Below are 25,279 nucleotides of genomic sequence, written 5' to 3'. Positions count from 1 at the left end.
GTGTGACTCTAAAGGAAGACATCCCTTAACAAAGCCTTTGGGCACTTCCCTGGTGGATTTGCTCAGGGAAGGGGCCTCAGCACCAGCCTGACAGGGCAGGGCTGGCCCAGACCCTTCCTGCAAACAGCAGCAGCCAGAGAGGAACAGCCACTTCCCAGGGGGTGCTGTAGCTCTGGACAGATAAGAGAAGAGGGATAAGAGGCTCTGGAGAGAGTTAAACATTGGTTTGTGAAGGAGGCGGTGTCTTGCCCAGACAAGGAGATTTTCAGGGATATCTCCTGCAGATGCTGCTGACATGGACCAAAAGGATGGTGAGAGCTGGAAAATGGCTGGGCTGCAGCACCAGAGGCTTTTGGCCATGTTTTTATAGGAAAGTTGTACTGAAAAACATTCCCAAGGACCTGGCACCACAACGGGACATGTCTTGTCCAGGTTGTGCTTTGGCCAAGCAAGGCTGGAACAGATGACCCTGGAAGATCCTGGAGGTCCTTTCCCAGCTGGTGTTCATTGAATCCCAGGGTGGTTTGGGGTGGAAAGGACCAGGAAGACCATTAGTTTCCAACCCTCCTGCAATGAGCATGAACACTTCCACCATTCCAGTTTCCTTGGCTCCCATAAGGACACCAGGACCTCCCTGGTGGCTCAGGCTGTCTCAAGCCCTTGGTTTGCCTCCAAAGCCAAGGGTTTGCTGACACATTGAGCTGTGCCTCCTGTGTGCCCTGGTGACACTGAGCTGGGCTCCTGCCAGGCTGCTGCAGGAGATCCACTGGAACTTCTGAGGCCTTTTACGTCCCTCACCTCCCCCTCCTCTCAAACATACCTGTGCTGCTCCTCTCTGCTGCCTCCCAGCGCACCCTGGGCTGGGATTTGGGTGTGGAAATTTGATCTTTTCAGCATTTTTTGTCCCCACCCATGATAATATCTCAGTTTTTTGATTCAGATGTGATGCCCAAAATAGTCACTCCATTTTTTCTTTCATTTTTTCCGTTTTGGACCAAATGGAGCTTTTATTTGGATTTTACACCATGCTTGTTGCTGCCTCCATTTCCTCTCCCTATCCCCAAGACCTCTCATTTTGGCTTCCACTCTTCCAACTCACCAGCCTTTCCTGCTCCTCTTGCTGCTTCTTCAGCTGCTCCATGAGCTGCTGGAATTCCTCCTCCTTCTGCTGCTCCTCCAGCATGGTGGCATCGTTCTGCTCGGCATAAGCCATGGCCACCACGGCCAGGATGAGGTTGATGAGGTAGAAGGAGCCCAGGAAGATGACCACCACGAAGAAGATCATGTAGGTTTTCCCTGCTGCCCTCAGTGTCTGTGGGAAGAGGTGGCAGGGGTGTCACAATGTCACTTTGGTGACGCTCCCAAAGAAAAGGTGCTGCCCCTCCTGGTTGTGGTAGGAAGGAAATTTCTGCTTCTGTCTTCTCCGAGGGTTGATCATTGCCCAATGGACCTTGCTGCAGGCCCTGGCACTGGGCTGGGACTGGTGGCACAGAGAAGCCTTGGTTCCCAAGGCTCCCAGGGGCTGGGACTGATGGAGGTGGGACCCATATTCCATCACTGACTCGCTTTGCTCAGCCCCCACCATCTCAGGGCTCACCTTCAGGACAGCGTGGTCCTTTTTTGACTCTGATCATCTGGGCAAGCCTTCCCAGAGGACAGGGGTAGCCTTAGGTGCAGGATCCATTTTACCTGGCCTGCCTCCGGAGCCAGGGTTTTGTGGTGTCTCCCTAGAGGAGAACTCAATGAGGAGACACGTGACCTGGCTTCTTCTCCTTATCCTGTCCCTCAGCTCGAGCCAGAGATGCTCTGGACAATCTTACAGATCTCTGCTCGAGCTGACAGCACGCTGAGAAATGCGCTGCACTCCCATGTTAGGGAAGGAGTAAATGGGACCATCCCCATCCCCACTGGTCCTGGCTGCATCCACAAACCACGGGAGAAGGACCCACAAGGTTCCAGTCAGTGACTTTCCACCTCAGGGGCAGCACGGAGACAAGAGGAACACTTGCCCAGGGGTGCAGGGGCAGTGCCTACCAGCTGGAAGAGGTTCTCCCAGAAGTCCTGGGTCATGAGGCGGAAGAGGGCCAGGAAGGCCCAGCTGAAGGTGTCATAGCTGGTGTAGCCATAGTTGGGGTTCCTCCCGGCCTTCATGCACTCGTAGCCCTCGGGGCACTTCCTGCCGGGGGGCAGTGGGGATGAGACCCTGGCAGGGCCCCACAGCCAAACCCATCCCTGGAGAGGGGGTGCAGCGGGGGGACCCTCCCCTGCAGGGTGGCACAGGTGGGATGCCTGGGCTGACACCACCTGCCCCTGTCTGATAGCTGATGCCCCCCAGGCTGGCACAGGCAGGATGCTCCGACTGGGACCCCTCAAACGGATAAATCTGGGATGCCTGAACGGTTTCCATCTGAAGCTGATGCAGGTGTGATGCCCAGACTGAGATCCTCGAGCTGGTACCATTGGGATGATCCAACTGATACCCTCAGGGTGCTCCTCAAGCTGATCCACTGGGATTCCTGGACTGTTCCCCTGCAGAGCCACATTCCCAGCCCCAGCCCTGTCCCATCCCAAGCACCAGGGATCCCACGAGATGTGTCAGCTCCCTGTCCCAGAGGGAAGGGGTCTCACTCACCCAGCGTCGCTGCTGTTCCCGCAGAGCAGGGCGTCCAGGGCTCCCTCCAGGAAGTAAAAATTGGCTTTGCAGGTGGGGAAAGAGCAAGGAATAAAAAGGAATAAATAAATAAATAAATAAGCACAAACATTGATTTTCAAACTCTTGGGTGCAACTTGCTGTCAGGAAAATTCCTTGAATCCCAGCAGAATTTGTTGACTCCCAGTGTCTGCTCTCTGTTGATTTTGTTGTTTGTCTTGCCTCTGTCACAGGGAGCTCCTGGGATTGTTACATAAATCCAGCCAGGTCCCCCCCAAGCCTGGAAATCCCTCTGGATCTGGCCAGGGCCAGGCCACTTGGAAAATGGGTTAATGTGAGGTCAAAGGATCGGGGCTGGCCTGTTTTCCTGGGAAATTGGGGCATTTCCAGGAAGCACCAAGCATGGGGCACTGCAGGAGTCCCAGGAAAACCTGGAAAAACCTGGGAAAACTGCTCCTGCTCCACGGCTGCACCTTCTCCTGCTGCTCCCGTCGCTGGTGGGGACCCCAGGGGTCCTTACAGCTCTTCCTTAGGGCTCCAGCACAGATCCAGAGCCACAGGAGCTGCCAAGCAGTGCCACCTCAGGTGACCTGCCCGGGGACACAGAGGAGCACCTGCAGACACCCACACCTGATGTGGCAGAGGGCAGCTGGATCAAGTCCTGAACATCACCCAGCACGGCCCTCACAGAATTCTGGGGCTTCCTGGATCCTCCCTGGCTCTGCCTGCCTTCTTGCCATGGGGCTTCTCTTTATCCTGTGCGGGCTCAGGGAGGAAATACCCTGTTTTTGCAATTCCAGGGTTTTGGGCTGGCCCCAGCAACTGCTCGGCTGCACTCGTCGCCTTGGGCAGCTCCTCTTTGCTCAGAGCTCATCAGATCCCATGGATGAAACTTGTCCCCTGACAAAACCTTCCTGTACTGAATGCTGGAGCTGATTGTTGGGCCAAGTAGCTCAGCTGAGACCCAGTCCAGCCTTCTGAGCTGGACACAGGACTCTTTCTGTGTCCTAAATGAGATGTGGGGCATCCCTGTGGGGCACCCTGCCACCCTGCAGCTCTACCAGGCAGATTTGCTAGATTTTTACATTCTTGTGGAGTTTAAAAACTCAAAACTGAAGAACAAACAAAAACCCACCACACTTTGGGCAAAATTTTCAAAGAAGAGGTAGGAAAGGAGAAAGGTAGACCTCCCTGAGGACCTGTGCTGGTCCTCCCTCTCTCTCTCCCTCCCCTCTTGTGGCTTTTGTGGTTGCACAAAGGGTTCACTGGTCACTGTAGTACCTAGGGAAGGATCTAGATAGTGAAAAGTGGCTTCAAAATGTCATTGCTGCATCTTTTCCTCTGGTTTTCCACCCAAAGTCCCACCTGCTCCTCAAGAGTTTTGTCTCCCTGCTGTAACCACACCTATGGCACATTGGGGAGAGATGGAGACTGCTCCATCCAAACCTTCTTGTTGTGAAACCTTCCTGGGAGAGCTCAGCTTGTCCAAGTGGACTTCATCGTCCCTGTCCAGGGGGATTTGATCCCATCTGTCCCTTCGGTGAGGGTGCACGGCCTGTTCACCCACCAGCTTTGGCAGGAAGATCCCTGTGAGCAAACCTTGGAGCGGCCAGGAGGATCAGGAAACTGAGGAACGAGCCGGGGTAAGGGCTCAGAGGAGAAGGGGCTGCAGGAGCTTTACCTTCATCGCTGATGTAGGCCTCGAAGTCAAAGGTGCTGTTCCCGGTGAAGTTCCCGGTGAAGTTCCCGGTGAAGTTCCCGGTGAAGTCATCCATGAAGCCGTAGAAGGTTGAGTTGGCCGAGGTGTCGTTGTCCGGCCCCAGGTCCTGCAGGAAGGTGCTGTTGGGGGGAGGCCAGCGCACGCACTTCTGCCGCAGGTTGCCCATGAAGAGCTGGAGGCCGATGAGAGCGAAGACGCTCAGGCAGAAAACCGTGAGGATCATCACGTCCGAGAGCTTCTTCACTGACTGGATCAGAGCCCCCACGATCGTCTTCAGCCCTGAGGGGGAGGCATCACCACTGAGCTGGTTGCTCACTGGTTAATTTGCAATGTCCCCAAAAGGTGCTGGCTGTGGTGGGGACGTGTGTCACCCCTGAGTTCAGGCCCCCATCACATCCCAGCTCTGTCCCAACACACGGCTGGGCCCCCCACAACTCTCACCCTTGCGTTGGTGCTGGTGACTTCTCCATCCCAGCCTTGGGATATCCAAATCAAAGCCCACCCCAGTCTGGCAGCCATCAATTCCTTTGGATTTTCTTTTTTCCCTAAATGCCACAATCTGGCATTTTTTTGTACCAAAGCACTGGAGTGAAGCACTTCAGAGTGGGACATGGAGAAGCTCTTTGCTCTGTACGATGCTGTGCATCTCTCCCAGCCCCCAAAAAGCCTCTGTGGCCTGACTGCTGTCCCTGGGTGGTTGGGAGCCCTGCCAGACCCCTCATCCTGATCCCTTCAAGCTGGGAAATCCCTAGTGACAAAGTGACACCTGCACCTGGATTAACTCATCTCTCCCCACAACATCACCGTTCCCTCCCCAGGGAGGCTCACCCACAGATCCTCAGTGGGGTTTTTCCAGGGAGGATGGGGTTCTTGTCAGCCAAGGTCTACATGGACAATGGGCAATGCTGGGACATCCCAATGTTCATCTTTAGATCTTTTCTGAGCCCAGAGCTTTCTCACATAGAGAAATTCTCCAAGGAAATGATTTTTAGACCTATGCTCCTGCCAGCTCCTCATTCCCCAAACTATTTAGGTAAAATCCTGTTCTCCAAGGGCTTGACCAAGGTCAGATGTTCTAAACCAGTTTATTTTTGCCACTGCTATTTCTGCAGAGCCCTTGGGGATGTAATTCCAGAAAGAACCAGCAGTTTACATTTTGCTCAATGTAATTTTTAGTTTGATGAAGGAAAAAAAAACATTCAAATGTGAACCCTCACAATCTGGATCCTGCAGGGACACTACAAGGATTTGTTCACCCCAAGGAATTCTCATTTTCGGTTTAATCTCACGATTCTGATTTCTGTGTGCTTGCAGCAGGTGTTGAAAGCACGGTGTTGAAATGGTATCAAATTTGGAAATCAGCAATCAGAGGGGTTTGATAAGGCGCTCCTCACATGAGTCTGGATGTTTTGGGTGATGTTAAACCAATACCTGTTAAATACCTCAGCCTCAGCACCAGACAGACAACAATGGGCACAAAACTGAGTTCATAGCTTCAAAAATGGAGAGATTTGGTTTATCAAACCCATAAATCCACTGGGAGCCCAAATTCCCTTAATTCATCTTCAAGGAGCCTTAAAAACACCACATCTGCCTCTTCAGGGGCTGCCAAACAACCCGATGAGTGCAGCTGATTTCAAGATGGAAAATCAGCAGGACCTGGCCCAAAAGCTGAATTTACATGGAAAATTTATGCAATACCTCGTTTCCTCTGTTTTCTCTTGGAGATGACAAAAGAACCAGGAATTGCTGGGAACAGTGGGAATACCTGAGCTCAGGGGAAGGCACGGAGGGGAGGCCCCTTCTCTAAGTCCCACCTGGTATCACCGTGATGGTTTTCAAGGCACGGAGGACACGGAAGGTCCTGAGAGCGGAGATGTTCCCCAGGTCCACGAACTCGGTAATGTAGCTGTGGGGCAGGAGAGGGAAGAGCTCCAGGGGCTCTGCCCAGAACACTCCTCGTTCCTTGAAATTTCCCTCCTGTCCTCCCCCTCCCACCGGACTCACGCCATGGAGATGACCATGAAGTCCAGCCAGTTCCAGGGGTCCCGCAGGAATGTGAAGTCGTCGATGCAGAAGCCTCTCGACAGGATCTTGATGAGAGACTCGAAGGTGTAGATGCCAGTGAAGGCGTATCTGAAACGGGACTGGTCACTCGGGACACACTTGCCCAGGTCCAAGGTTCTGTCCCTCCCTCCCAGGGGGAATGTCTTGAGGAGCTGACTCTGGGGGCTGAGGGGTTTTCTCAGCACTGGGAGGGGTTTTCTCCTCACCTCGTGAGGTGGGCTGGGACATCTCGAGGTACCAATCCCTCTGGTGACCATTCTGCAGCACCTCTGTCCCTGCTGATGTCCCACCCCCCACATCTCTGTAGAGCCCTGCTGAGACCTGGCTGTGCAGAACCACAGCAGAAAATGCTGGATTTCCCCTCTGCCCTGGATTATCCATGGTCCCTGGACAAGTGGATCAGCTTGGCCTCTCCAGAGTGACAGTGCTGACCCAGCCCAGCCCAACCTGCTCTTCAAGGCTCTCCAGACATGGGACCCCACCAGATTTTGGGCAGCTCTGAAGCATTCTCACTCTTCAATGCCATACGGAGAGTGTGGACGTCCCTTCTGAGGGCTGCCAGCACCTCCCAGTGACACCTCCCCTGTGCTGAAGGGTGCCTGGATCCCCACCCCGCTCTCTCAGCCTTGGTCTTGTCCCTCCTGAGGGACCTTGCCAAGCTGGGCTGTCCCCATGGCCAGGGGAGGTCTCAGGACTCACTCCACGTTCTTGGACCATGCTGGAGGGTTGCTCATCGTCATAAACACGCAGTTGGTTAAAATGGTGATCATGATGAACATGCTGAATAATTTAAAACCTGGTCAAGGATGAAAGCTCTGGATGGTGCATGGATCCCCCCTCCCCACGGTCAGGAAGCCAAGTGTCCCTGTTCCTCTTGTCCTGGCTGCCACCATGGTCCCTCACCCTGCCCTTCTCCTCCTGCTGCTCTCCTGCCTCCGTCCTGTGCTCACACTTCCCTCTTTTCCTCTCTGCTGCCATGCATGGTCCCAGCCCCTTTCCTTCCTTTCTGATCCCCTTCCCAGCTCTGTGGCACTGGCTCTGCCTCCCTTTCTGTTCCCTGTGCTCCTTCCTCTCCATCACCTTTGGACAGAGCTTTCCCTTCCCTTCACAGTCTCTCCAGACCTCAACAACCTTCAACCTCTTTCTAGAAAGCTCTGACTCTTAGAGCTTTCTCTGCTGCAAAACCTCCCTCTTTTCCTCCTCCCTCATGGCCATGAACCCCCACGTCCTCCAGAGCTCTGCTGGAATCATTTCCACCCACCCTGCCATGTCCCTCGTGCTCTTGGGCTCCTGACCCGCCTTTCTCTCTGTCTTGGCTCCTCTGCTTCCCTCTCCCAAAGTCTCCTTGGAGCTCCCCTGCTCACGCCCTTCCCAGTGGGACCAGATCTCCTGACCCATGAACATTTCCCTTCCTTCCCAAGTCTCTCCAGGCCTCAAAACCCTTCAGCCTCTCCCTACGAAGCTTCACCTCTTGGGCTTCTTCCCTTCTCCATCCAAACCGATTCCTCCCTTCTCCAGCCAGAAGCGAGCTTTTGGTGCCTCCAGGGAGCCCATCAAGAACCTATTCCTTGCAGTAAAGCTCTGGACAGCAGGTCCTGGCTGTGCTGGGGGCCTGGAGGTTTCCACACCACCCCATTATGAACCCCTTCACTTGTGCCTCTCCTGGGACAGTTTGGACTCTGAACACCGGGGTCTGGCCTGGCCATGGAGCACCATCCCAGAGACCAAGGATATGAATGGATGAGGACTTTGATGGCTCCTCTGCGGATGGGGTTGAAGGGCCCCAGCATGTAGAGGGCAGGGGTGGCTGAGAAGCGGAAGATGGACTTGCCCTTGTTGAGGACTATGAACGTCTGTGGAGAGAAGAGGGGAGGGGGGGTTAGTCCTTCTACACCCCCCAAACCAGCACAGACCAAGGGCTGCTCTTGGAGGGGAGAGCTCTGCCAGCTCTGCCTGTTTGGAGCTCCAAAGTCTTGGAAATCCTCTCTGCTTTGGAAGAGAAGCAACCACAGCAGTCTGGGGTGGTGGATCACCAGGATGGGCTGAGGTAAGCACTGTGGAGAGCACAGGAGTTCCCTGCTTGGGTCTTTTGCTTGGGACTTAAACCTAAGGCCAAGCCTACCACGGGCAAAGCTCTGGCCCTCACCTTCTTGTCCTTGTAGAAAGGGTCCAGGTCCTCCAGGGGGGTCCCGATGAGCTCCACGGGTGGGTCACCATAGATGAGGGGCAAGTTCTTGCCGGCCTCCAGGTCACTGCTGGGCTTGATCTCCTCTTCCTCAGGCATCTCCACCTGCTGCCGCTTTATCCGGAGCGCCTCGGCCTCGGCCATGCGCTGCTCGATGGCGGCCAGCGAGGCCGGGGTGAAGGGGCGCAGGTTCTCGGGGCCCGGGATGTGCGGCAGGCCGGCCATCCTCTCATTCTGCTGCCGGGCCAGCCGCGCCCAGCCTGCAGGGACAAGGGGCTGGGATCCACCTGGGGACACCTCAGGGCCGCTTGGATCTCAGGGGGGTTTTACCAAATGCGTTTATGGCAGAAATGCTGAGCCCACAGGGAAGGTTATTGTGCGTGGATCATGGAGCACCCCGGGTGTTCCTGCTCCTCCCAGACCCCCATTCCCATCTGGAGCTGGGAAACCTCAGCCTGGAGGAGGCTCGGGAGGGACACAATTCCACAAGTCCCTGACAGGAGGGTGTTGCCAGGAGCGGGCTGGGCTCTGCTCCCAGGAGCAGCAACAGGACAGGGGGACACAACCTTAAGCTGCACCACAGGAAGTTTATGCTGGACATCAGGAGAAATGTTTTCCCAGAAAGATAGGGCACTGGAAGGGGCTGCCCAGGGAGGTGGTGCAGTCACCATCCCTGGAGGTGTTTGAGGAAAGCCTGGATGTGGCACTGAGTGCCATGGTCAGGGTGACAAGGGGGTGTTTTAGCCATGGATTGGATTTGAAGATCTCAAAGGTCTTTTCCAACCTCATTAATTCTGTGATTCTGTGATTCTGTCTCCGGTCAGGAGGCACTGTGAGGCTGGGACACCTGGTGTCCCTGTCACAACCTGGTGTCCCTGTCACCACCGGGCAGTGTCACACACAATTTCACAACCCAAACACGGTGTTTCAACTCAAACAAATACTTTTGGAAGCAGCAGTCCTGCTCCAGCTGCCTACCCTTGGCAGAGCAACAACAACTTTGCTCCTGCAGCTCCTGCAAGGGGTCTGTGGTGCCTCAAACAGGGGGTTCCTCAGCCAGAGGAGCTGGGTCCTGCAGGGCTGTGGCTCTGGCACAGCTCCCAGCCATGGGAAGCACGAGGAACCTGCACTGCTGAGTGGCTCTGCTCCCAGGAAGGCTCAAAGGCTTCTCCTGAGCCAAAAAGTGAAGCAGTAACAGCACTTTTGGATGTTACAGGGATGACTTCCCAGAAGGAATAGGGTGGGTGGGTTAGGAGAGGTAAGGATGTTCTACTGCATAAAAAGAGTTGCAGAGAGGGAAGTGTGGAGGAGAGGAGCGGCTGCCCCTGGGAGAAGAGGTTGACATGCCCTGGAAGAGGTGGAGATGCTGGCAGAGGCTCCCCCAACACCACGGAGGTTCTTGTGCCTTGACAGTGTCCCATAACACCAGAGTGTGTGGGATAGGAGCCCAGCATTCTGTAAAACTCTACCCTGCTTCCCATGGACACTGTGACAGAGATGCCTCTGTGCCTCACCCTCCCAAAGCAAGCACCCCACTGGCAAACACAAACTTCCCCAAAAAACCTTCAGGATCAATACTTCCCAGAGCCCAGCCCTGTTGTGCTGAGAGCTGGAAACCCTCAACCCTTTGGGATTAGGGAGAACTGGACATTTACAGCCCTGATGGGAAAAGAGACTGGAAATGGAGCTGGGGGGGGGCTCAGTCTGGAGTAAAGGAGGCTCAGGGGGGCCCTTCTGGCTCTGCACAGCTCCTGACAGGAGGGGACAGCTGAGGGGGTCGGGCTCTGCTCCAGGGAACAGGGACAGGAGGGGAGGGAATGACTGTGCCAGATTTAAATTGGGTGTTGGGAAAATTTCTTCACTGAAAAGTTGACCAGACTTTGGAACAGGCTGCCTAGGGCAGGGATGGAGTCCCCATCCCTGGAGGGGTTTAAAAACCCAGTGGATGTGGCACTTGGGGACAGGGGACAGTGGTGGCCTTGGCAGTGCTGGGGTAACAGTTGGGCTTGATGATCTCAGAGGGCTTTTCCGTCCTGAGGGATTCTCTGACTCCATCTGCTTCAGGGAGAGCTCTGTCCTTGCTGGGCAGGGTTATTGAATGGCACAGAGTCACATCACTGCAAAGTGGAGTCTGGTCCCAGCCCAGCTTGTGGCCCTGACTGCTGCAGAACAGAGCCCAGAGCAGGTTCCCCCACGGGTGGGGGGATGGACCCCAGAGGTGGGACCTCATCAAAGCAAACAAAAAGGGAATTTTGGGTCCCAGGTGTCTCTGAGAGGGGACAATGCCTGGGCAGGGGGCAGAGATGCCACCAGTGCTGCTTCCTATGGAATTACTCTGGACTTACACCTAGTTCCTGCTCCACTTGAGCAGCTCTGGAACCTTCCCCTCAATAACAGGGAGCTCAAAAAAACCAAGAAGCAAAGGGCTGTGGCTGGTTTTATCACCCTAAATCCCAGTGGGAATGCGCTGGTGCAGGGGATCACAGAACACCTCCAGCTGGGAATGGATCCATCGGGATCATCAGAAGGAGCAGCACCCATGCTCCAGCAGGACCCACAGTGCCCATGGGGGACCTTCACAGAATTCACAGCATGCCAGAATCACTGGGTTGGAAGAGACCTCCAAGATCATCGAGTCCAACCCAGCCCCAGCACCTCAACCAAACCCTGGCCCCCAGTGCCACATCCAGGCTTTGTTAAACACACCCAGGGACGGTGACTGCACCACCTCCCTGGGCAGCCACTCCAGAACTGTATCACCTTTCTGGAAAAACGTTTTCCTAATATCCAACCTGTATTTCCCTTGGTGCAGCTTGACCTTCCCACCTCATCTCTGGCAGCTCTGAGGGCCCAGAGGAGCTCGTCACTGCGGGCAGCCTCAGTTTCCCTGGAAGCAGAGGGGTCAGGACCAGCCTGTGCCCCGGGCTGTGCCCGAGCCGCCGTTCCCGCTCCGTGCCGGGGGTGCTGCCCGGGCCGTGCTGCCCCGGCGCTGTCCCCGCGGCCGGGGGTGGCTCTGCCCCAGCTGCCGCCAGCGATCAGCACCGAGCTCGGGTTTCTGCAGCCCCATGACTCTGCTCATTCCTGCCCCGGGGAGCCGCCGCGAGCAGCCCCAGCTCTGCTCCTGCCCCGTCCCCTCTCCTGCCCTGTCCCCTGTCCCCTGTTCCTGCCCCTGCCCCCTCTCCTGCCCCATCCCCTCTCCTGCCCAGTCCCTTCTCCTTCCCCTGTCCCCTCTCCTGCCCCGTCCCCTCTCCTGCCCTGTCCCCTCTCCTGCCCCGTCCCCTCTCCTGCCCTGTCTCCTCTCCTGCCCCTGTTCCCTGTTCCTGCCCCGTCCCCTCTCCTGCCCTGTCCCCTCTCCTGCCCCATCCCCTCTCCTGCCCCTGTTCCCTGTTCCTGCCCCCATCCCCTCTCCTGCCCCATCCCCTCCCCTGTGGGAATCCAGGGCTTCCCTCTGGCTGCCCTGGCAGGTCTGGGACCCTGGCAGGGGTCAGGAACCCCCCTGGACAGAGCCCCGAGAGACACTGGCTGTGATCTCTGTCCATGGAGAGGAGTTTTCAATCTTACAGGATGAATTACCAGCTCTGAGTGTTTGATAAGAGTAATAATTAAGTGTGACACGGGTGCAAGAGTAAAATTTTAGGATTCTAGATTAGGAGTTCAGAGGGGACAAGATGGAGGAAATTGGGTATGTCTTGTCCTTTCCTCCTTCTTCAAGCCCTCCATGTTTCACTGTGCTGTTGGCATTTTTCCATTGGTTTATGCTGGGGACACGCTGTTCAACGTAGATGATAGATATTGGCACATTATTGTAAATATAGCACACGTAGTTTCTGGTATATAATGTTTGTAACATCCCACTGAGGGGCAGAGCCCCACACGCTGCCCTGCAGGACAGAGCTGCGGCAGGGCAGCAGAACATGTTAGAGATAAACAGAATAAACAACCTTGAAACCAGCACGGTGAATTATGGCTTCTTCTTTGGCAACGGGGCAGAAAGACAGAGACTTTCTACAATCTCGGAATCACCAATACCCACAGATTCCGACACTCCCCTGCCCCATCCCCTCTCCTGCCCCGTCCCCTCTCCTGCCCCATCCCCTCTCCTGCCCCGTCCCCTCTCCTGCCCCGTCCCCTCTCCTGTCCCATCCCCTCTCCTGCCCCATCCCCTCGCTGCCGCTGGGCTGGAGGCACCGAGCCGCTCCCGGCCGATGGAGCAGCGCCTGGCAGCACCAGGAGCGGGCTGGCAGCCACCGCGGGAGATGCTGGTGCAGGGCAGCGCTGCCTGAGATCACACTGGGAGGCTCAAAGAGGGTGTTGCCCCTGCCATGGGAATTCTTTGTGGCTTTTCGGGGTCTTTTGCAGCTCCTGGTGCTGCTCAGAGCCCTTTGGGGCCACCTAGAGAGGATGGGATGGCCCCAGGGAGCAGGAGCAGGACTAATCCCAGGTCCAGATCCCACACACCACAGCTGAGAAGCCACCAGCATCTCTGCTTGCCTCCCAGGCTTGGAAGCAAAGCCAAGCCCAGGCTCTGCGGGGGCTCAGCCCAGCACCCCTCTGTCCCCAGTGAGCCCAGCCCCACAGGGGGGCACAGGGTGGGGCACAGGGCCGGGTCCCACCAGCCCGGGTGAAGGGTGCCACCCTGGGACCAGCCCCTGGCCATGGGAACAGAAGGAGCAGCCCCTGGCCCATCCTGGCCCATTTTTAGCAGCTGCTATGAATAACCCAGACCAAACTCCTCGTGCCCCCACAGGTAATGGCAGTCCAGGCCCAGGGACAGGTCTGGCACAAAGCACCCACAAGGTCCCTCGGGGCTCTGGCCCAGCTCTCCAGCACCTGAGTCCTCCAAGAGTCTCTGATTAAAGAAAATCCCTGCCCCATCATCTTTCCTGCTGGGATATCAATTACTTAAAATGTCTCTACAGAGCACTGATTTATTTGCTTCTTAAATGTTGGCCACCCAGCTAAGAAGAATGACTCCTTTTTGCTGTGACACTGTGGCAACAGCTCTGTGGCCACAGAGAGCAACAGACCTTCCCCAGGCCTTTCTGGGAAAGGCTGTGAGAAGATCAGAGAAAAGAATGATAAATAATTATCTTCACTGGCTGCACCTACTATTGTAAACCTGTGAATGTGTTACGGAGATTTGTTTACCAAAGGGTGGTTTCTTAATTAGCCAGTAGTGATGGTGCTTTAATTAAAAGACCAGTTATGTCCAGGTGTACCGTAACTGTCTATAAAAGCAATGGGTTTCTTAATAATGCTATAAAAATAAAGAGATTGATCAGCCTTCTGTGAATCATGGAGTCAATGCCAATCATCACCTGGCCAGGCCCTCTGCTGTGAGTGACACAGGTGAGCTGCAGCTCTGGGGCCCTGCCCACGGCATGTCCTGGATGAGCACCTCAACCCCCAGGTCCTGCACCAGGAATTGCCAGCAGGGAGCTGGGAGCAGCTCCCGGCTCAGGAGTGCCCAGGCTGCTCTTGGAGAGAAATTCAGTTCCCTCTGGTGTTTTTACTGCTGAGGGCACACAGAGGAATCAGGCACCAAAAGAACAGGGTTGGTTTGGGAGCTCCAGGGATGCTGTGTAAGGGGTTCTGTGTAACAGGACAGTGGGGGGCAGGTCCTGTCTGAGGCTGCTGGAAAAGTCACCTCATCCAGGCACTTCATTCTGGCCAGAAAATAACCTCCCGTGGGCTGGGGAAGAGAGGGGGAGGACATTCCTGGCTCTGGGGGACACAGGGGCTTGGGATCTCCCCCCACCTTCCTGACCCAGGTCCAGCTTCTCCCTCCCTAAGGCATTTATTTTTCTGGGGGATCACCCGCAAACCTGGAGCGTCCTGTGCTCTGGGGGGCACCTGCAGCCCTGGAGCTTCCCAGGGAACCACACCAGAGAGATGCAGCCCCCCAGGCACACGGGGCTGCGTGAGTGAGGACGGGCACGGCTGGGGGTGTGCCAGGGGAATGCTGCTCTGGAGGGTGTTGGAAATGAATTTGTAGAAAATTCTCCAAGTTGGATAGAAAGTTCACAAAGATGTATCTGTATGTAAACTTTGAGATAGAAAATGCTGACTTAGAAATGTCATGGAATAGGACAAATATTATTGAGAGAGAAATAAAAGTAGAAACAAGTTTTAAAGAATGTCTCTGCAAATAAGACTGGATATTTTAGAGGAGAAGCCAGCCCTGTGGACACAGGGAACAGCTCTGGGATGTTCTGACCATTCAAACACAGCTCAAGGAGCTGCCCTGAGCTGCTCTAAGAGGAGTTCACCTGCAAACCTGCCCTGCAAGGTTCATCCTCTTGGGACACTCAGGAAAAACCCCACGGAGACCAAGAGGGACACAATCCCAGGAGAGCAAAGGGCCAGAAGGGCCCTGAGCAGGTGTAAATGAGCTTCAGTCAGCAGGAGCAGCCCAGCCGGGCCTGGGGCCCTGCAGCAGGGATTGCTGTGGGACCAGGGACCCGTGTGCCCGGGGCAGGAGGGCACAGGCTGTGCCAAGCTGAGGGGGTGGCCTCCCTCGGGAGCTGTGTTAGCACCCAGCCCTCAGGAAACCAGAGATCCACCTCATTTCCTGCGGATTTCCCAGGGGCTGGGCAGGACTTTGGAATTTTCAGGATTATGGGAGTTTCTCTTGGGAGCCTGGATAAGCACCCTCCGTTGTGCCAGACAAAATCAACCATTTTATAAACAAATTTACATTCCTTTCTGTGCCATTTAAGAGTTTGATGCTTCCATCCCTGGAGAAATTGTGGTCCCTTAATTCTGTGCTGTAACTGCATTAAAAAAACAATCTGGAAAGATACAGCAAATGTTCAGAATTTCCTTTCACACACAAATGGCTCTTAGGACGCTGCTGTGGGACGCTGAAATTCCAGCACCACTGTGGTTCTGGAAGCTCGCTGGGTTTAGGCTGCTTTAAAAGCAGAGGGTGGGTGATTTTCACAAGAAAACAACACCATTAAGAAAATTAATTGACCACAAGCCTTTTCCCACTCTATTTTAAAATAGTGGTGGGATCAGAAGAGTTGGAGTGAGGGAAAAAAAAAAAGGAATTTTTCATTTTCCAGCATTACCCTTTGAACTGCAGAGGTTTCTGAGCGCTCTGCGGGGCCGGTGGCTCAGACCCCGCTGGCAGCGCTGGCTCCGGTGAGTGACACGTCCCCAGGGCCGGTTCCTGTCACCACCGCGGCTCTTTGCCCTGCTCTGGGTGGGGTTTGGTGCTCTGCCTGCAGCGTGGCCCAAGCCAAGCGTGCCAGCAGGAATGTGGGATGTTTCCAAGTGCATCTGTCACCGTGGGCTGCCTGGAACGCAGCCGAGCCCAGCCAGAGGGAAGGTCCTCGGGAAATGATTCCAGAGCCAGCCCAGCACTGCTGGATGCCTTTTCCCAGCCAGAGCAGGGACACTGCGATGCTGCAGCAGCAGCTCCTGCTCCTCTCGTGCCACCACTGTCCCCCAGACAGGCCACTGCTTGTCACCCAGGGCTGGGGAGGGACTTGGAACAAGGGATGGAGGGACAAGACACAGGGAATGCCTCCCACTGCCAGAGGGCAGGGATGGATGGGAGATTGGGAAGGAATTCCTCCCTGGGAGGATGGGGAGGGACTGGGATGGAATTCCCAGCACAGCTGTGGCTGCCCCTGGATCCCTGGCAGTGCCCAAGGCCAGGCTGGATGGAGCTTGGAGCAGCCTGGGACAGTGGGAGGTGTCCCAGCCATGGAATGGAATGGGCTTTATGGTCTTTCCAACCCAAACCATTTCCTGATTTCATGATTTTAAGTCCATGGAGAATGAATTCCCTGCCATGGGAACAAAGCAGCTCCTGCCTTTTGCCAATCTTGAGCAGAGAGGAGTCCTCCCACACTCTCCAGCCTTTTCCTGGCAGCCAAACTGCTCCAGCCTGGTGCTGCACTGGGACAAGGACACCCCGCAGCTGGGCTGGCCCTGGGGATTTCCATGGAACAGGATGGATGCACAGTTCCACTGGAATTGTGTCCCGTTCCAGCAGCACCTTCCGTGGGCTCTGCACTGCTCCGGGGGCTCTGCACCTGCCACAAACGGAGCTGCTTTCAGAGGCTCAGCCAAGCCCATCGCACCTCTGCCTTCCTTTGGAAAGCCAAATCCTCCGCGCTGAACCTCCAAGGGGCACGGCTCCTCCAGGGACATCAGCTCCAAAAATGCAACCCTGCAGCAGCACCAAACCCACGGGGCAATGAATTCCCGGCGATTCCCGGATGGAATCGCTGCTGCCCTGCAGCTCCTAGGGCTCGGTGCCCTGGGGCTGTACCTGCTGCGCTCGGTGGGGGTGGCACACACAGCCCGAGAGCTGCGAAATCCTGGGATGCTCTCCCCGGCCGCAGATGGAAATAGGAGGTTGCACCATCCTGCAGCCACGCACTGAGCCGTTCCTGCCTGGAGCCGGGGATGCCACCCCAACCCCACTGCGGCTGTCCCTGCTGCGGGACGCGGCATTGCTGGAAAGGGGACACCCACACACGCCACGACTGGGTGGTGGCTCGCGGTTATTTTGGGGGGGAGTTGGCAGTGCTGGAGGCTTGAGCAGCCAGGGAAGGGTTAAAGTGGGGACCCTGCTCTTGCCCACTGCCCACCCTGCACTCGGGTGTCATCCAGAGTTGCAGCTCCTCCCTGCCAGCAGCTCCCGTGTCAGGCTTGGAAAAGATCTGAGCCGTGCCGGGAAGGCAGCGAGGGGACAGCGAGGGGACAGCGAGGGGACAGCGAGGGGACAGCGAGGGGACAGCGAGGGGACAGCAAGGGGACAGCAAGGGGGAAGGGAGAGTGGCTGCAGTGACCTGCTGTCCCCCCAGGCTCAGGGGCACGGGGGCAGGGATGACCCCACCCCTGGGGGATGCCAGGAGAGACAGCAGCTCCCCAGGGATCCGCAGCACAGCACCAGGAGCAGGTCCCAGACCTGCTGCTCCCATGGGATTGGCAATATTGGGAGCCCTGCAACTTCCGAGGGCTGGAAGATGCCCCTTTTCCCATTGCAGCCTCTGGATGCCAATTCCCTGGAGCAGACACCTGCAAAGCAGGACCAGCACGGGGCACCCGGAGCTGCCACAGCCGCTGAGCCCCACAGCCCGAGGGATCTCATTCAGATCCACCTGGAAATGGATGAGACGAGATGTTCCCAGGATTTTATGGATCCCAGGAGGGAGGCAGCAGGACAGGCACAGGCACAGAGGCTGAACATCCTCCCTGCCCTCTCCCGAGCCAAACTGGGATCTTTCCCCTCACAAGTTCCCAAAGCATCCACCACCTTCTCCCCTTTCTGCCCTGCACAGAATCCACCTCATTAATCCAACCTGCTGCAAACAAAACCTCATTAATCCAACCTGCTGCAAACAGAAACGGTGCTGGGCGTCTCCTCATGGCTCTGCCACTCTCCTACCCCAAATCCAGCAAATTTCCCTGAGTGGAGCTGGAGCTGCCCAAGGGACTCCACAGAGCCAGGCAAATTCCTGAACTGGACCATTCTGTGCACGTCAGAAAATACAAAACGCTATTTAAATATTAGCACAGCAGAGTCAAGGCAAGACTTTGTGTTCATTAACCCGTTCCTGTAAATATGCTCTTTCCCCCTCAAACCATTATAAATCCAATATTTTTCCTGGAAAGAACCGGAGGGGGCAGCTCCAGCGCTGCATCAACCCATCCAGGGTCTCCCCGCGATAATGGGATTGACTGGGATGTCCTGCTGTCCCCAGGGCTTTGTGGAATTGTTGTCCCTTGCTGGCAGCCGCAGTTCCATCCCTTGCCTGCTGCGAGCTGATCCCCGACAGCTCCATCAGTGCCCTGAGGGCAGGGCAGGAAATGCTTGTGCTCCTCAGCAAACTTCCCTCTGCGGGGATGGGGGAATGGGGGATGGGGGAATGGGGAATGGGGGAATGGGGGATGGTGGAATGGGGGATCGGGGAATGGGGAATGGGGGAATGGGGGAATGGGGGAATGGGGAATGGGGGAATGGGGGAATGGGGAATGGGGAATGGGGGAATGGGGAATGGGGAATGGGGGAATGGGGAATGGGGGATCGGGGAATGGGGAATGGGGAATGGGGGAATGGGGGAATGGGGAATGGGGGAATGGGGGAATGGGGAATGGGGGAATGGGGAATGGGGGAATGGGGGAATGGGGGAATGGGGAATGGGGGAATGGGGAATGGGGGAATGGGGAATGGGGAATGGGGGATGGGGGATGGGGGATGGGGAATGGGGAATGGGGGAATGGGGGAATGGGGGAATGGGGGATGGGGGAATGGGGAATGGGGGAATGGGGGATGAGGGATGGGGGAATGGGAGATGGGGGAATGGGGGATCGGGGAATGGGGGATGGGGGATGGGGGAATGGGGAATGGGGGAATGGGGAATGGGGGAATGGGGGAATGAGGGCTGGGGGAATGGGGGAATGGGGGAATGGGGGATCGGGGAATGGGGGCTGACTGCCCCTGGACAAACCCCAAAAGGGCTCTGGGGGTGCAGAGCGGGCCCTGCCCATGCAGCGGGTGATGGGAGCTGGCACGGGGGGATACAGCACCCAAAACCCCGAGCTGAACCCCAGCCTGGCGCTGCCTGATTGCCATGGGGGATCCATCTCTGAACCCCACCCTGGGCTCTCCTGGCACCCTTTTGGCTGTGCCTGTGTGCCCACAGCCCCAGTGTGGGGACAGCCTCCCCTTCCCTGCCACCCCACCCCGACGTTCCCCATGGCACAGGGGTCGCACCGCCCCCTCTGCCCTCGGGGTCCCCCCTGCCGCCCCACGGAGCACGGGGGCTCTGCAGGGACAGGGCTCTTCCCGAAAGGAGACACTGGGAGCACCCGCAGACCTTTCCTGCAACCTTGGCTTGCCCAGGCCGGGGTTTATATTTAGACCTCCAGGAGGAGAAGCCAGGAGAAAGGAGCCTTGCGACTTGTGAGCCCTGCCCGTGGCTCCTTCACTGTGACGGGGAGGGTGGCTCGGGAACCCATTGCCCACCACGTCCCTGACTGTCCCCTCTCATCCCGACACAGCCCTGCGGCCACTGAGGGCCCGTTGGCCGCTGCCACCCTGTCCCCGTGCCCTGCCTGCACTTCGTGGGGACTTTGTGCCCTGTCCCGGACAGTTTTCCATGCAGGGGGGTCCAGCAGGTGCCTCCAGCCCTAAACACCCCCCAGAGCCAGCAGAGTCCATCCCGGGCCCGTCCACCTCCAGCGCTCGGACCGCAAATCCCGGGACATTGCCGGCACCGCTCCAGGCACGGTGACAGCGACAAACCTGGGCACATCCCAGACCCCACAGCCCTGCCCGGGGGCCTGGCAGCAGCCCAGGGCTGACCCCAGTACTTACTGTTGGGTGGAGAGTGTGAAGTCCCAAGGAGAGACCTTTTAGGGCCAGAATTTCCCTCTCCTCCGACTCCTGGAGGCTTTGGCTCGGCGAGTTGGCAGAGCAGCTGCCGCTGCTGTCAGATGGTCATGAGTGAAACCTGAGGACACGCGGGCTCCTTCAGGTAGCCCGGCCCGCCTCGGCCGCTCCCGCCGTGCCAATCAGGCCCCATCGGCCCGGCCGGGGCCGCCGCGGCCCCATCGGCCCGGCCGGAGCCGCCGCGGCCCCATCGGCCCGGCCGGAGCCGCCGCGGCCCCATCGGCCCGGCCGCGCCCCAGGTGTGCGGCGGCTCCGGCAGCCCACGGCACCGGCTGAAATGAACAGGGTCTATGCCTTTATTAATGTTCAGCTCTTTATTAAAAAGTCAGCTCGGCAGGGGGCTCAACAAGGAGCTCGCCCCCGCTGTTGTTGCTTCTCCGGTAGCCGAAGGGTGAGCAGGCGTGCAGAGTCTGTCCCTGGAGTCCCCGTGGCACGCTGGTAGCTGGAGGTGAAGGGGTGTGCAGTCCGTATCTGAAGTTCCAGCAGACCGTCCTCTCTCCTTTCCTCCTGGCACTCTGGTGGCCGCAGGGTGAGGGGATGTGCAGAGCCTGCTGCCAAAGTCCAGCAGCAGCTGTCCCTCTCCTTCTCTCCTGGTAACACCAGGAAGTGTGTGTGCTTTGCTCCTGCTTCCCACAGCCCAGTCCACTCTGGTCCTCTGCAGGCTATGGTGATAGGTGAAACACAGACTAGGGATGGGGTTCCCTTTTCCCTAATGAGCACACCCATCCAGCCCCCTCCACTGTGCCCATCTTTTCAATTTAGGGGTGTTTTTCATCCCCAAAACCCCCTCTCATGATTCCACTGGATTATTTTGCATCCCAGTCCTAGAATGGTAGTGAGGGTGGGGGGAGGTAGGTGATTCCCAGGAACAGTTAGCTAATTAACATTTCAATGTCAGTACTTAGCCCAAGCCAGGTGTCCCAGCCAGGCTGTTTTGTTCATAACACCGGGGAGCTGCGGGGGAGGTGGGAGCGACCCCAGCCAGCGCCTCCCCGGCGGTGCCAGGCGCTGGAAAGAGCAGCGGAACAACTGCGAGGGCGGGGGGGCAGCCGGTGCCAACGCTGCCAGCGCTGTGCCCCAGCCCGGGGCTCCCCGGGAGCGCCATTCCCTTTGTTCAGCGCCCAGGAGCAGCCGTGCTCCTCCCCTTGCTGGCAAACCGGGGGTGTCTGTCACTTTGTTGTCCCCCTGTTGCACCCTGTTGCACCAGAACATCCCAGGAGCATCCGATGGGGATGTCCCTCAAGTGTCCTGCCCACGGGCACCCCGTGAGCCACAACCGGGGTGACACAGAAACGGCTTTGCCTGAGTGGGGTTGTCCCCTCTTTGTGCTTCCTGATGGGGCCTTTGGGTTGTCCTGCCAAGCCCAGGCACTTCTGGGGTCCGTGGGGTGCCTGGTGTGTCCCCAGGGCCAGGAGGAGAGGATGTAGGGGCACTCAGCTTGCAGGATCACCCCTTTTGGGGTGCTCAGGGCTGTGTTGGGGGCGGAGCAGCCACCACAGCACTCAGCCTGGTCAGAGGGGTTCATCACCTCCCCAAACCCACTGTTCCTGTGATTAATTTCTGCTTTTCCAGTCCCAAAACACCCTGGAGAAACTTCCCAGTGTTTGGGTGGCTTCAGTGGAGCTGCAGCCCCTGACTTTGCCAGCCTGGAATGCCATGGGAATCCCCTTCCCGCCCAGCCCTTCATCCCCGTCCCCTCCAGCATCCTCCACAACCAGCACATCCATGGCCAGGCCTGCAGCCCTGACAGGGAGCTGGGAAGTGAAGTGTAAAGATGTTTGATGGGTTCCACGGACGGTTTGGGTGGGTACAGACAAGAGATCTCTGTTCGTTGCTCTTGGGGGATGAGGTTTATTCGGGATGGAGAGAGGCCCTGCCTCGTGTTGCGTGGCTGGGCCTGAGGTGATGAGGGAGGGGAGAGACAAAGGGGGGAGCAGGGAATCCAGGGGGAAGTTCCAGGAGGAGAGGGGAAGATCCAAGAGAGCGTCTGACCCCCCGGAGACCCCTTATCAGGGGGCTTCAAGGTGGGCTGGAACAGGACCTGGGCCAATGGGGTCACAGACACCTGATGTTTCAGGGGAGGGTTACAGGTGTGGGGTGAACCATACATTGGGGTGAGATCCAACAGTCCATTTGGCCTTTGGATCCCTCTGTAGGTGAGGGTATTGTCCAGCCAGTAGGGGACATGATATTCATCCTGGCTGTACTATTGTGGTTCTTAATTGTATTTATCTACCCTTCCCAACAGTGAAGGTCCTTGGACTGGTTCTCCTTCTGACTCCAGGATTTTCCTGTCCTGTGTGAGGCTGTGGGAACGGGGCAGAGCAGGAGCTGTTTCAGCTCTCCAGGGAAAACTGGTGCAGGAGGAGGGAAGGAAGAGCCCAGAGCAGCTCCCAGGGGTGGCTGCAGGCATGGCTGGCACTGGGAGCCTGTGGACAGTTAGCTTCTGACCTCTATTGTCTCACCCTTCACATGAGACTGAAAACAGAATAAAAGATTTTAAAACTCCTCTCAATTAACCCATGTCTGAGTCAGAAAAACCCCCACTGCGGGCTGAGCAGCAGAACAACAGCCACGATCCAGGGCCATGGAGCGTTCCCTGTGCACCCCGGGGTCAGTGGCTTTGGCTGGTGGGGACATCAGGGACAGGGACACCCTCCTGCTGTGCCTGTGGGGACTTTCCACTTGCTCTGTTGGTCACAGCGAGGAAGTCAGGGAATGTTTAGTGGCTCCCAGCAGCTGCCCCAATCCCAACCTTGTCACCACAGGGAGACTTTTCAAGCTGCACAGGTCCATTTTTGCTTTTCCCAGACTATGAGCAGGCCTGGAGTGAGGGTGGAAACCCTGGATGTGTCTCCTGCCCCGTGGGATGTGGGGACACCAGGGGTCCCCAGCAGGGCACAGGGGCACGTTCTGTCTGCAAAACCAAGGAAATCCCAATGGGAATGGGAGCTTGGGGCACCGAGAGGTACAGACCACACGGATCCGGGTGGAAAAACGTGTCCTTGGATTTCCAGTGGGTGGGATTAGGGCCATGCTTGGTCCGGCTTTGGATATCTGAGGTGCCCTGACTTGTGGTGCTGGATCCACCACAGGATCACAGAATCAGGGAACGGTTTGGGTTGGGAGGGACCTTGAAGCCCCCACCCTCCATGGCAGGGACACCTCCCACTGTCCCAGGCTGCTCCCAGCCCTGTCCAGCCTGGCCTTGGGCACTGCCAGGGCTCCAGGGGCACCACAGCTGCTCTGGGCACCCTGTGCCAGGGCCTGCCCACCCTGCCAGGGAACAATTCCTAATTCCCAATATCCATCCCTGCCCCCTGGCAGTGGGAGCCATTCCCTGTGTCCTGTTGTCCCCATTCCCTGTCCAGCTCTCAGTGCCAGCGCTGTCCCTGCCGTGTCCCCGGGGCTCTGCCGCTCCCCGCGCAGGCAGGGGAAGGAAGGGGGACCCGGGCAGGGCCAATTCCCCGAGCTGCAGAGCCGGGAGCACCCCGGAGCGGGCTGAAGGAGCGGGTGGAAGCCCAGGGCACCCTCTGTGCCCAGGTGGCAGGTCCGGAGGTCGGGGAGGGCGGGCACGGGCAGCACCGCAGGCACCGCGCCCCAGCTCGGCCCGCTCCCGTCCCGCCGCGGGTTAACCCGCACCTGCCCGGGCTGTCCCGGGCTGTCCCGGCTCCGTGCCCGAGCAGGGTGACCCTTTCCTCCCTGGCTGGGGCTCTCGGAGCGGCCGCTGCCAGCCCGGGGTGCCCCGCTGGCCCCGCGGGCACGCCGCGCTCCAGCGCTGCCGAGGGGCCGCAGTGCCACCCTCCGGCTCCGGGCTAAAGTCCCCCGTGCCCGGACACCCCCGGGCCTGCGGGGACACACGGCACCGCGGGGACACGCTGGGTGAGCGGCGTGCCAGGCTGCGGCACTGCGGCCGTGCTGGGGGAGGATGCGGGTATTAGAGCCAGAACCCCCGAACACAGCCTCAGGATCGTCCAGGGTGGGAAAAATCCCTGAGAGCGTGAGGATCTTCGCAAGAAATCCCTCCCTGCAAGGGTGGGCAGGCCCTGGCACAGGGTGCCCAGAGCAGCTGTGGTGCCCCTGGATCCCTGGCAATGCCCGAGGCCAGGTTGGAAGGGGCTTGGAGCAGCCTGGGACAGTGGGAGGTGTCCCTGCCCATGAGCTTTAAGGTCTCTTTCAACACTTTAAGAACCCTTTCCATGATCTTTAGCAGCTGCAGGGCAGGGTCCATGCTGGGAGCTTTTGGAAAACCTTTCCTTCGGGCTGAGGGTGATTCCCAGTCCCCTCCTGGACCCACACTGGGCTCCTGTCCTGCAGGGGCTTCAAAGACCCATGGGGTTCAAAGCCCAGCAAACCCCAGAGGGTAATTTGGGGTCATTTATCACCTCAAAATGCCATCTGCAGATGAAACTGCAATTCCAGGGTTTTTCATAGTTTTCTGGAAACAGGCGTTCCCTGAGCATCCCCAGTCCTGCTCAATCTGCTCCTGTCTCATCCCTGCAATCATCCCATCCTCACTAATGATGGAGAGGGATTCTATCACCTCTGGTCCCTTCCTGGCTGCAGACAGGGATTTATTTAACAGCTCCTGAGCTCCTCTGGAGGGTTCCTCATCCTTCGGGATGTGCTGGCTCCAGAGGGGTTTTTATTGGAATATCTCCCATCTCACCTCAAATCAGCTCTGGGGCTCTGTTTCCTCTCAGTGCCCTCCCAGATGGGATCTCTGGAGATCCTGCAGTCTGGACAGGGGCCAGCAAGTGGGGTTTATTTAGGGAAGGACATGTGGCACCACAGAGAAATGACAACCCAGGCAGAGTGAGAAGCGGGGCTGGGATCGGGTGGCTCCGGTCTCAGGAGCATGGGAGAGGACAGGAAGTTTGGCAAAAGGGCATCTGGGGCCTCTCTCACTCCTGGAGGCACCATTTGCCAGGGCAGGAGCTCAGTCTGGGGGGATGAAGGATGTTCATGGTGGAACAGACTGTGGGGTGGTGGGGACAGCTGTGACCCAGAGGGGGCAGGGCCCCCCAGGACCTCTGGGACAGCTCGTGGTGCCCCCACCTTGAGCTCTTCCTCACCCTCCTCCTCCATTTCCTCTCTGTGAGCTTCACCAGGCGGGGGAAAAGCAGAGATTGCCTGGGAGGTACTTCCAGGCATTCCATCATGGGCAGGGTTTTCATCCTGCAGCACCCCCAGTCCCAAATTCTCTGGGTTTGTGGAACAAACCAACCCTCTGAGAAGTGAGGC

At 57.5% G+C, this 25,279-nt stretch overlaps 1 protein-coding gene across 2 annotated transcripts in view; it reads right to left on the bottom strand.

Moving 5' to 3' along the window:
* Window positions 1-18,453, bottom strand: part of SCN4A (sodium voltage-gated channel alpha subunit 4) — a 43,792-nt gene extending 25,339 nt beyond the window's left edge. Inside the window, exons 1-10 of one of the 2 annotated variants that reach the window (XM_072919117.1) lie at window positions 17,973-18,453; window positions 8,584-8,882; window positions 8,172-8,290; window positions 7,137-7,226; window positions 6,378-6,506; window positions 6,188-6,279; window positions 4,332-4,649; window positions 2,633-2,696; window positions 2,035-2,176; window positions 1,100-1,312 (exon numbers count right to left, since the gene is read on the bottom strand). In XM_072919117.1, the coding sequence (XP_072775218.1) occupies window positions 1,100-1,312; window positions 2,035-2,176; window positions 2,633-2,696; window positions 4,332-4,649; window positions 6,188-6,279; window positions 6,378-6,506; window positions 7,137-7,226; window positions 8,172-8,290; window positions 8,584-8,882; window positions 17,973-18,009 (1,503 nt within the window). In that variant the 5' untranslated portion in view covers window positions 18,010-18,453. Of the gene's footprint in view, window positions 1-1,099; window positions 1,313-2,034; window positions 2,177-2,632; window positions 2,697-4,331; window positions 4,650-6,187; window positions 6,280-6,377; window positions 6,507-7,136; window positions 7,248-8,171; window positions 8,291-8,583; window positions 8,883-17,972 lie in introns of those variants that run through there. The other variant, XM_041721583.2, reaches the window with a different exon arrangement.
* Window positions 18,454-25,279: the final 6,826 nt, after the last annotated feature.

Source organism: Taeniopygia guttata, chromosome 27 (assembly GCF_048771995.1).
Source record: "Taeniopygia guttata chromosome 27, bTaeGut7.mat, whole genome shotgun sequence".
Classification (NCBI taxonomy): domain Eukaryota; kingdom Metazoa; phylum Chordata; class Aves; order Passeriformes; family Estrildidae; genus Taeniopygia; species Taeniopygia guttata.
Note: the sequence above shows the minus strand (reverse complement) of the source record. Positions and strands in the feature narration are given on the sequence as shown.